The sequence below is a fragment of the Leishmania martiniquensis genome, chromosome 29 (genome assembly GCF_017916325.1).
Source record: "Leishmania martiniquensis isolate LSCM1 chromosome 29, whole genome shotgun sequence".
NCBI lineage: Eukaryota > Euglenozoa > Kinetoplastea > Trypanosomatida > Trypanosomatidae > Leishmania > Leishmania martiniquensis.
The window spans coordinates 957586-968605 of NC_090164.1; the positions used below are offsets into that span (position 1 = coordinate 957586).

At 60.6% G+C, this 11020-nt stretch overlaps 3 protein-coding genes across 3 annotated transcripts; all 3 read right to left on the minus strand.

The window, feature by feature from the left end:
* Positions 1–1175: 1175 nt before the first annotated feature.
* On the minus strand, positions 1176–2540 carry LSCM1_04510 (uncharacterized protein; the record flags this gene model as incomplete). Its single annotated transcript, XM_067322014.1, has 1 exon — positions 1176–2540. One exon carries the CDS (start codon positions 2538–2540, stop codon positions 1176–1178), a length of 1365 nt encoding a protein of 454 aa, XP_067177109.1.
* Positions 2541–3489: 949 nt separating this feature from the next.
* On the minus strand, positions 3490–5193 carry LSCM1_04511 (uncharacterized protein; the record flags this gene model as incomplete). The annotated part of the gene is made up of 1 exon (XM_067322015.1): positions 3490–5193. The coding sequence occupies one exon, from the start codon at positions 5191–5193 to the stop codon at positions 3490–3492; it is 1704 nt and encodes a 567-aa protein (XP_067177110.1).
* Positions 5194–6777: 1584 nt separating this feature from the next.
* On the minus strand, positions 6778–9381 carry LSCM1_04512 (uncharacterized protein; the record flags this gene model as incomplete). Its single annotated transcript, XM_067322016.1, has 1 exon — positions 6778–9381. The coding sequence occupies one exon, from the start codon at positions 9379–9381 to the stop codon at positions 6778–6780; it is 2604 nt and encodes an 867-aa protein (XP_067177111.1).
* Between the last annotated feature and the right edge of the window lie 1639 nt (positions 9382–11020).

Consider the following 11020-nt stretch of genomic DNA (forward strand, 5'->3'; position numbering starts at 1 on the left):
CATGCGCTCATGAAAAGGCAGACGCAGACAGGCGCACACAGCGGAAGGGGTGAGTACAGAGCCGTCCAATGACGCAAGAGGAGGAAGAAAAAGAAAGCCTTTCGCGCCACAGCCGAGGCACGCGCGCACCGCCCCCGGCGCCGTCCCTCCCGACTCACGCACGCACACACACACACATAACGCTGTAGCGTAGGAGCGGAAAGAAGTGAGCAATGCTGACATAACAAGGAGCAAATAAGATACGAAGGCACCAGAAAATAGTGCAGCGGTGGTGTTTGTACGAGTGGTAAAAATGAGAAAAAGGATGCAGCAGGGGGGGAAGGGGCGAATGTGCCGCACCTGCCTTGTTGATGTGGTTAACGGAAGAGAGAAAAAGGCTCGCGCACCAGCACCATCAGAGCATGGAGCGCATGTTGTATGAGAGACTGCATGAGAGTCAACCTGAACACACACACACAGGTTCAGAGTGAGAGGGGGCATGTCTCTTCACACCGCACTTGTCAAGGGCGTCTCCCTCCCGTTCTCTCTTCTCTCTCTCTGCGTGAGAAGGGTACGGAGAGGCCTTCGACCTGAGGGCAGCGTGCGTGTTGGCGAGAGGGAAAGGGAGCACACACAACTACGAGCAGGGCGAGGAAAGAGAGCGCATTGTGAGTGGCAAACGATTCGCCCCTCAGCGGTGTTGCCACTCGGTTAGCCCCCTCAGGCTGAAGCAGCAGTCCATCCACCACAGCTTGCTGACCGGCCGGCTTAAGCATTGGTTCGCTCACCTAGCACGCTGATAGAAGCGTCAAGGTGCACAGAGGCGGCGGCACTCTACAGCGCTTGCGCTTGAACACGCTCGCTCACGCCCTTTCAACTCTACACGACTGAGCGTAGTGCAGCTCGCACTCCGCTTAGCCACGGGTAGTAGATTAGCAACACTGACACCCGCGTTGCTCCCACCGCCGCTTTTTCTGGCGCTCCTCGTAGTAGGCCCGCATTCCATTCTCGAACTGTCAATGACTCCGAAGCGCATTACGGAGCAGTTGCTCCGCGCGCTGAGATATAGCAGCCGTCTGCGCGACGATTTGCTCGGACGCATCAAGCGCCCGGTCGGCACCGCCGCTCTGTGTGGCAACTGACGAGCAGGTGCTAAGCGAAAAAGATGCTTTGGATGATGGCTTTCTGCCGCCCACTCAGTGGCCCCCGCTGCTCGCTACTACAAAGGAGCGGGGGCTCCACGATGAGGATGTGTACCGGCTAGCGCGTGGGCTAGAAGGGAAGGAGTTGAGAACACGTACGGAAGCACTCGGCTCGCGCTCTTTTGTGCACCGAAGGCAATGCCGCTCAGCGCCGCGCTGCCACTGCTGGCTGCGTTGCGCATGGAAGCTCTTCATTGATCTTCTGCCTCTTGCCACCTCTGCGGTCACCTCCTCCGGAGCGCAGGGGGTGATAGCCGCAGAAGCGTCACGCGGCAGCTCCGCCGTTGGGGCCGCTGCGATGCTGCCAGGGCATACTCGCGGCCGCAGCTTCGCTAGGTCTCCGTACTTTTCAGGCAACTCCTTGCCGCTTCTGGCCGTGCGGCGCAGCGGATTGTCGTTGCGACTTGGCGCAAAGGTCGGCACGGCCTCCGTTTTCGTTGATGGCGGTGCCGCTGATGGAGCTGGAGGTAAGCCTAGCGTGGCTGACGAGGACTTCAGCGCGGTCTGATGATCGACTTCGCCGGAGCAGATCAATAACGAGGGTGAAGCACAAAGCGAGGACGAGCGTCGAGGCGTCGACACTGCGGCAGACACGTTCTGCCCGCTTCTCGGCCCCACCTCAGCGTCGGCGGCAGAGAGGGAGGTACGTCGGCTCTGCTGCTGAAAAGCGCATGGGTTTCTGTGAGGCTTCTGTGATCGGCTCGCGCCGAAATCTGCGGCGGCAGCGCTACCCTCAGGCAATGTCGGGTTGATGATGTGGTGCTGGATTGCCCTTTTCTTCACACGCGACCCATCCGGTGCCAATATCAGTAACCCGCCCCACAGCTCCTCCTTCTTGCGCAGGCGGCACGGCAGCGTCTCGTGAGTGCAAGTGTGGTACACAAAGCGCACTACCTGCAGGAGTGCCGCGTACTGCGCAGCAGAGGTCGCGTGCAGCAAGAGGTCCACTGGCATCTCGTGGAAGCAGTCCCAGTAGAAACTGCCCTTGAGTGCGATAGCGAAGGGGCGGCTTCGCATGCGGATGCCGACGGCGCGGGCCTGCGCATCACAAATAAGCTCGGCGATGTCTTCCACTTTGGCACATCGGGAGACACGCCCCTGAGGTGAGGCTAAGTTGATTGTGTGCTCTGTAACAAAAAAGACACGCTTGTCAAAGATGCCGATGCGGTTGAGCTTTCGCACCACGCCAAAAAAGAAAAACTGCGTGCCCCGCAGGTGCGAAAAGGAGCTGCGGTACTTCTCGGGGAGGACGACGAGCGTGCACACTGCTAATGGTGTGTCCGGCAGAGCCTCGGAGGTGCGGTCATGCGCCCCTTTCTCCACATAGCTCGAGGCTGCGGATGAAGAGGCGGCGTTCATGTAGGGGTGCGCTGAAACCTTACTTAGAACTCGGCAAACTTCCCCGTATACGTCACACCAGCAAGCTGATGCACAATTTCACGTGTCATCCAACGGACACCACCTTCGAGGAGCTCCAGGAGTACGGGTGCACGTCCCTGCTCGCCGGCAACAGGTAAAGCACGCCCCCTTCACGTCCGCTCACACACGCGGTTTTCCTCCCCACAGTAGCTGCGCTTCCTTCCGTTGCTCACTTCGCTTTCGTTGGCTTGCTCGGTCGAGGGGATGAGCTCCCTATGCTCGGCGGTAGCGACGGACGCGTCCGTCAGCAATAAAGAAAAAAGGATGTCGGCAGAACAAAGGGCGGGGGGTCGAGGGCGGTGCGATGAGCGATGAATGAAGACATGGCCACCGTACGCACACAGGCCTACACATATGCCGCAGCGAGGGCACCTACGGCGAAGGGCACACACCCTCCGCTCGCAGCAGAGCGAATGCGCCGGGATCCAGAGCACTTTACGAGCCCGCGGCAGCCATACCCATATAAGGAACCTTTTCTTTGAGTTGACTCCCCCTCTCCACAGGGCGTACAAGAACCTCGCTGAGGCTCCGTTACGCCCCTCCCCGCCCCCGGCCCCTCAGAGATGGGGCTCGCGAAATGGTGTGGCATCCCATTCACGAGATTGGAAGATGGGCGAATATGTGGTACGAAAGAGGAGCAGGCGGGACTGGGGCGAGGGGGCGGGAAAAGGAGAGGAGCGTGAGAAGCGCGGGGACAAGGGAGCTGCCGGATACTCTTGCCCCTCCTCATTCGTCCCACGTCGAGTTCAGAGGAGGCAGACGGAAAGACGGGCAACAAACGCGCAATACAGCCTCCACTACCCCTTCGTTCTGGTGCCACTTGCCACTCTCACCTCCGGTTGATTTCCTCTCCACCTTCTTGCCCACCGCTGTATGCAGCAGGGCCTACTCAAAAGGTTGAACCGGCGAATGCTTTCATGATGTGGTCTTTCGCTGCCGCGAACCGCGCCTCGTCGCCGGAGAGCATCGCCTGGTCCACTTGTGTCACCTGGGCCAGCAACTTACCGCCATCCTCGCCGAGAGTGCCGCGATATTCGTAGTAGCCCTCCTTTACAAGCCCCTCACCCGTTCGTGAGGCGCGAATCATAGTGTTGTAGGTGTCCATGAGCACCTCGTAGAACGGGCTGGAAACCCCGCCCACCTGCATGCGCTCGTGCAGTCCGTCGACGGTGGCAGCAAAGAGGTGGTGCGTGTGACCACGGAAGACGGCCTCGACGGCGTCCTGCTTTCGAAAGTAAAAGTCCAGTTTACGGCCAAGAGCAAATTCACGTGACGCGAGGCATGTGCAGGCACACCAAAGCGTCGAGACCGCTGGCAAAGGCAGCGGCGTGCCAGCTGTCCGGCCCAGGAGCCCGTTCACCAGCTTCTCTGTGGCTGTGAGAGCGTGCTGGGAGTACGCGGCCAGGGATGTCACAGTCGTCCCCGTGTACACACTACTCACCAAGCCAGCTCCGAAAGAGCAGAGCGGCACGCAGCCGTTCACAATGGCCAGGACGGCAGCTTCGTCCGGGGCGGTCAAGAAGGTGACAGACTCGCGAGGAAACAAGAGGCGAAGTTGCTCTGCCAGCGCCTCTTGCCGGCCAGTGTCAGCGGCAACAGACGGTGTCCATGCAGCAAAGGTCAGCGCCACCCCCGAAAAAGAATGAGGCAGCTGTTTGCCTACCGCTGAAGACACATCGGCCGTTGCACCCGGTTCGCTGGCACTATCGTCAGCACCGGCGGCCACCGACAGCGCGTTTGGGGGACAACATGGGATTGACGAAGAAGTCGCACGTCCCCTGGTAGTTGTCAGGGGTGTCGACTGCAGAGCCCACTCTTTCGCGAGTAGTGGGCCCGACGCCACCAACACCGGCGTGTCCCTTTTTGACGATGAGCGCGATGCCGCCGAATTCGCGTCTTCTGCGAGAGGACCGTTGAGCAGCGCCTCAGCCAGCTCCGCGGGCGCCGCACCGTCCGCAGCGAAGCCTCTGGTGAACACCACGACAAACCTAGTAGGGAGCGCAGCTTCTGATTCCAAGGACTCCGCCGCCAACGACGCGGAGCGCCACCTGGTGAGCACATCATGAGTCACCGGGCAGTGCTGGTTGCCGAACGCGGCGCGCGCCCACGGATCAAGCGCAGAGAGGTAGGAGGCAGTGGGTGTGCACAAAAACAGAGGGTGCCGGACCCGCGTGCGGTTTATGGAAGACTCAGGGTCTCTGAGGAGCTGCTTCAAGCCCTGGAGACGAATGACAGAGGGCCACGGAGTCGCGGCAATGGCTGATGGTGCAGCGGGTGATGCCGAGGCGCCTTTCGAGCCCCCTCCTACAGCTGAAAGCACCTCTCGATCGATTTTCTGCGTCTCAGCGGGCAGCGCAGACCCGTTATCTACCTCCGCCATGGCAACATCCTGCGTCAAAAGGCTAACGGAGTCCACACTGCGGTTCGCCGCCAACGCGCAGGCGCACGCCTTACCCAATTCGCCCGCGCCAAGAATGGTGGCTGCTCTCATGCCAATTTGCAGTTTATTTGCAGAAAAACGTAAGACGGAGCAGCGGGACGAGCAGGGCTCGTGGCTGGACAAGCACGCAAGCGCCGATGAAAAAGTACACATGCAGCCGCGAACAGCCCACGAGCGACGTTGTAGGTGCGCAAGCGAGTGCACGAGGGAGTGGGAAAAGAGACGGTTCAAGGGGACGCAGCGGTGCCCGGCAGCACGGGAGGCCAGATTGGATCAAATCATCACACGAGGCAAAGTCGAATAAACGCGCATCACGCCGGGAGCCATTTCGTTGCTTTCCTTCTCCCGTTGTGCGCCGTCTCCTCTGACTGCCCATTTCTTCGTCTTCGCTCGCAGTTCTGCGCTCTCACCTGCCCCACGTGAGCTCTGACCACGTCGAAGCCAAGCGCACCGGCAAGGGGCGACTTTGCAAAGACACGGAAGGGGGAGAGAGGGGAGTGACCCAGGCAGACGACCAGGTAGTGGTAGGATAGCGGAAAGAAAGGACACCAGCGCAGTGAGAGGCCGCCTCTTGAAATCTTCAACACGGCCGCTGTCCTACGGATCGCCGCCCCCCCCCGCACCAGAAAAAGGCACCCATACCTCACCGCATAGGTGCGGCTCCCTCCGATCTCTCGCCCGATGACGTTTCTCTGCGTTGCTTCGAAATCTGCAAGAATTGCTTCCATTTCTTTTTCTTTTCATCCGGCTTTGGTTGCAGCTTTTACCATGTACGCGCGTTTACTGCGCCGCGATCTCTTCTTTCGGATGAACGAAAGTGAACAAAACAAGGCGATAGCTCAGGTTCAGGAAATGGTCCCACGACCCCATGGTGGTGCAGCTCCTCACCATCGTATTGGCGCCGCTTCAGCGAGCCTGAAGTACAATACGGCCAACAAAATGGGGAGAAAAGCACAGACGCACCGACCGACTCCGCTGAAACGCTCACCAGCGTGCGCATACACGCGGCATGTCACATGCACTCGGCACACGTGCGCGCACAACAAACAGAATGAATTGACTCAGAGAGAATCAATAGGGAAAGAAAAGGGTAACGGATCACACAGCCAGTAGACTGCGTTCGGCGCGAGATGAGTGCATGGCATGGAGGTACTCTTTTCATATAAATGTTCCCTCCCCCTCTCCACACGGCGTACAAGAATCTCGCTGAGGCTCCATTACGCCCCTCCCTCACCCCCTCAGAGATGGGGGCCCGCGAAATAGTGTGGCATCCTCGAGGTGTGATCGATGTGCACACGTGAAAAAAAAAGACAGAAAGAGAAAAATAGAGCGCTCCCTCCTTTCCTCCATGTGCAAGGGATGAGACGCGATTCACGAAGTCGGTTCAAGGAGAGGTGGGGCTCAGAGCGAGGGCCGATGAGGGAAAGAACAGAAGCTGCTGGCAAGAGCTGAGGGAAAAGCGAGGGCAAGTTGCGGAGAGCCCCTTGTCTTAGTGAGCCTTGTCGGCCGCTCGAGGGTGTGCGCAGGCAGGCGGAGGCAGGCGAGGGGAGAGCAATGGGTGAGACCCCAATCGCAGAAGCGGAAACTCCAACCCTATGGTGGGCACGTGCGTGTCATCACTACTCCCCAAGGTCACAGCTGAGTCGCTCTTGGCTCGCTGTTTCCTCCTATACCCACTTCCTCCTGCGCAACGACGCGCTTACTCCTCTCTCGCTTGGCCTTTTGTGGACGTACGCGCTACCAAGCGGAGAACATGTCAGCCAGGGAGGACTGCCACGTCCTGCAAATCCACGCACGGATGCGCATGTCCTCAGCGGCCCGGCAGATGGCGAGGCGGGCGTTAGGAAGCGGATGCATGTCGAAAAAGGCCTCAAACTCGTCCGCCGCGGCCTCGCCAGAGAGTGCCTTGCCTATGAAGGTGACAATCGTCTGGATGCGGAACTGACCGCCACCCCACTGCGCAGCCACGGCGTCGAAGTTGCTCTGAAAGGCCTTCCACACATCGGCGCCCGAGAGGGCAGGATTCGCTGCGAGACTGCTAAAGACGTGCCCGCCGTACTGACTGCGAACTCCGCTGTTCTCGATACATTTTTTCATGATGCTCAGCGCAAAGTCCGCCGACGCGCCGCTCGTCATGGCCACGACCAGTGAGCGGCACAGCTCGTCGTTGCCGTCCACCTCCTGAAGCTTTGCGTAGAGCCCATCGTTGCGCGCTGGCAGGTCGGCGGCGCCGGTCATGCGGATCCAGGCGCGCAGGCAGGCGCCGAGCGTGCCAGCGTTAAACACCGAGCCCGAGAGGAAGCTCTGTGCCTGCTGGAGTGCCCAATGAATCAGCGGGTGCTCAGCAGCCTCCGCCGCGCTCCAGCTGTCGAGCAGAATAGAAATGCCGGCGTCAAGGTAAAAGTTGCGGCGCAGCGACGCGCTGTCGTCCTCCGGACAGAGTTCTATGAGGGACTCGGCAGCCGGAAGGAGAAAGCCAAGCGTACCCTTACGCAGGCTCCTTACCAAAGTAGCGTCCTCGAAAGTGTGAAGGAAGGTGTTTATCGTCTGCACGTACTCAGCGAGTACGTAGATGTCCTGTTCATGAGCCGAAACGGTCGTAACGATCCTCGCCAGCCGCGGAATGTCTTCGTAGCCCATCCGAATCGCGGCCAGCGTGTCGGAGAAGAGGGAGCGGCGATCAGCAGGAGAAAGCCGACTGTAGTTGGCGATCCATGCGTCGAACGTGACGCTGTCGTAGCGGCAGCGATAGAAGCCGGTGCGGCGCGGGTTAGCGTTCACAAAGTCTCCGCTCGCGACGCCTGCAGGCAGGGCCACCTCCATAGCCTCACCGCCGCGCAGCATCGGCGTCGCACGCCCGGCGGTAGGGTCAATCCCCTCCACGACAAGCGGCACACACCACGTTTGATCACTCTTCGCCGCTGTGGCGAAGCGGCACGGCTCCTGCGTCACCACGATGGTGGTGCCGTCTTTCCTCGTCACGTGGATCATTGGGTAGCCCATCTGCGTCGTGAAACTAGTGAGGGACTCAGTGATGGACATCTGCGACGACTCCTCGAGGGCCTCCCAGAGCTGCACCGTCTTGGTGTCTTGGAATTGGTATTTACCGATGTAGTGCGCCATAGCAGGCCCCCACTTATGGCCCAGGAACGCCTGCAGCATGAACACCAGGCCCATGCCTTTGTTGTAGCTGATGCTGTCGAAGATTTGGGTAATATCTGCAGGGTCGTGGATGGGCACTTCGACAGGGTGGCTGTGCTCATACATGTCGTCATGCAGCGCCGAGACCACCTGCAGCGCAGCAGCGTCTAGCGCGTTCCACTGCGGCGCGAGCGCGTTGGTAGCGTAGTAGCCGCACCATGACGCAAAGCCCTCCTTGAGCCACAGGCCCTCCCACCAGTTAATGGCGACAAGGTTGCCAAACCAGTTGTGCGAAACTTCGTGGCACACCAAGTTCGACGCACTACGCTTCGCATCCACGCTCGACTGCTTCTTATCCACCAATATCGACTCGGCACAGGTGATGCAGCCCCAGTTTTCCATTCCGCCGATTGGGTAGTCGGGAACGGCGACAACATCCAGCTTTGGCAGTGGGTACTTGCACTGGAAGAAGCGCTCGAAGAAAGCGAGGGCGAAGGCTGTTGTGTCGAGGGCGAACTGCGCCCGCCCCACCTTGCCCAGCGTCGCGTACACGCTGACTGGGATACCATTGACAACGGTGCTGATATGCTCCAGCTCACCCACGACGCAGGCTGTCAAGTAAGGCGGGCATTTGGTAACCGTCTGGAAGGTGTGCACTACTTCATTCCCCTTCGCACACTTCGACATCAGAGGGCCGTTGGAGAGGACGGTGTAGTGCTCCTCAGACTTGGGAAGCGTGACAGTCAGCGTGAAATCTGCGCGCTGCGCTGGCTCGTCGTGACAGATGTAGAAGAGTCGCGCCGAAACGGGCTCGAAATGCGTGGAGGCCATGCAGTGCTCCTTTCCCTCATGCCTGTAGCGAACCTGGTAGAAGCCGCGCAGCTCTTTGTTGATGCAGTGTTGGAACTCGAAGTGCAGGGTGGGGTCCGCCTGTGCCATCGTCTCCGCGTCCAGCTTCAGCACAAGGGTCTGTGCCGCCTCGTCACGTCCCACCAGTGTCGCACCCTTCACCGAGATCACCTGAATCGACAAGGCTGCATGGAGCTGAATTGTGTCGCCGTCCGGGCAAGTAGGGCAGCGCTGCAGGCGCACCGTCTCAGTCCCAGAGTAGCTCCATGTGGCGAGGTTCACTGTGACGCTCAGATGGTACGCGGCAGGCACGTACGGATTCTGCAGCTTCACGCTCTTTTCGTTCGACATGGATGCCAGCGAGGGTAGGGGGGATGGGAGATGGGGATCCCGAATGTGTTGTGGGGTGGTGGTGGTGAGAGATGCGCCTGGATGAGAAGATACTGGCACAACGACTCACACATGCCCCAGACGAAGGAGGCAGACTGGGTGGCAGGGGAGAGGGCAAACTGTCGACGGGTCACGCTAAAAAGTATTTCCGCGTTCGAAAAGGAAAGAAAAAAAAGAGTCGTGCGCGTTTTCCTTGGAGCTCTGTTCACCGAACAGTGTGGGCGAGTTCGTGCTGATGTGGCGAGATGCAGTGCTTGCGTCCTGGGCAACGACGGCCGTAAGTAGCCAAAGCCTCGTTGCCGCACACAGGGGCGCGTTCAGAGAAGGGAAGTAGCGGAGAGAAGACAAGTACTCAGCATACCGCCGCGCATTGGCACAGGTCAGAGGAGGCAGAGGAACATGAAGAGGGACTGTCTTGTAAAATACTCAGAGCAGCTACCAGAGCAGCCAAGAAAAAACGTCAGGCAATGCGAGCCCGTGAGAAGCGATACGTCTCCTCGTACTGGTCTTTCATTTCGTTTCGTAACGACCCATCTCCGCGCCAATACGTCACCGATGGCGCACGCATGCACAGCCTTAGTCCGCCCTGCCTCTGCGGCACCGCGACCACATCCATGCCCCCGAGCGTGAACGGGCCGGCCGCCGAGCAGCCTCCCCCCAGCTCTCTCTCCACCCCCCCTCCCCCGCCTGCGTGCGGCGCGATCGGCCGGCACCGCACCGACCTGAGCAGGCCCCACGCCCGGGTCCTTGCGCGCCGACACCGGGGTCGCCATCGAGGGCCAAGGCGGTGGCGCCTGCCGTGCCGCTAGCAGGAGGTGGGCCGGAGGCATGCCGGGCGCTCGCAAGGAAAGGGTGGGCGGTGGGCCGGCACCAGGCCGATGCCCTCGCACACCCTGGGCTCTGCGCTCGCGCCGAGGCGCCTCAAGCCGCGGCATTCCACCGTGCGGGGTGGTGGCCCCTCACATGGCCGTGCGGCGGCGCTCGCTGGTGCCATCCAGGGTGGGGAGGGGAGGGGAGGGGGCTCGCTGTCCTCGCCCTCCTTCTCCGCCCATGGCAGCAGACAAGACGGGTGGCGGGACGGCTCGCCCGCGTCTGCGCAGTCGCATCACCGCGTGCAAGATCCTGGCGTCGCACCAGGCGCGCTTCGGGCACCCACCATAGCAGACGCAGGCGGGGCGGCGGCGGTGCAACAGCGCCAGCGCAGTAGCAGGCCGCGCACCACCCCCGCTCCACGCCGCCAGCCCAGAACTCCCCGCCGACGCCGAAGAGGGCGCGAACCGTACCCGAGGGCAGTGCGCAGGCCGTGCGTGGCGTCTACCCTGCCTCTCCCCTCCCCTCTCCCGCCCTACACACACACAGAGGAAGGGGGTGAGGAGGGAACTCTTCGATACGACGCACGGGGGTGGCCGGCGTCACTAGGGACGCAGCGACATGAGCAGGAGCTTAGAAGGAAAGCGGAAAGGTGTCAGAATGTCATTGCGTCGGCCCGAGAGTGCTGATAGATGGTGAAGGGGGCGAGTGTGTTGATACGCCCAGCGATGAGCGAAGGTGGGTTGCCAGCGTGCATCTCACGGGAGATACCCACGCACACAACTGCAAG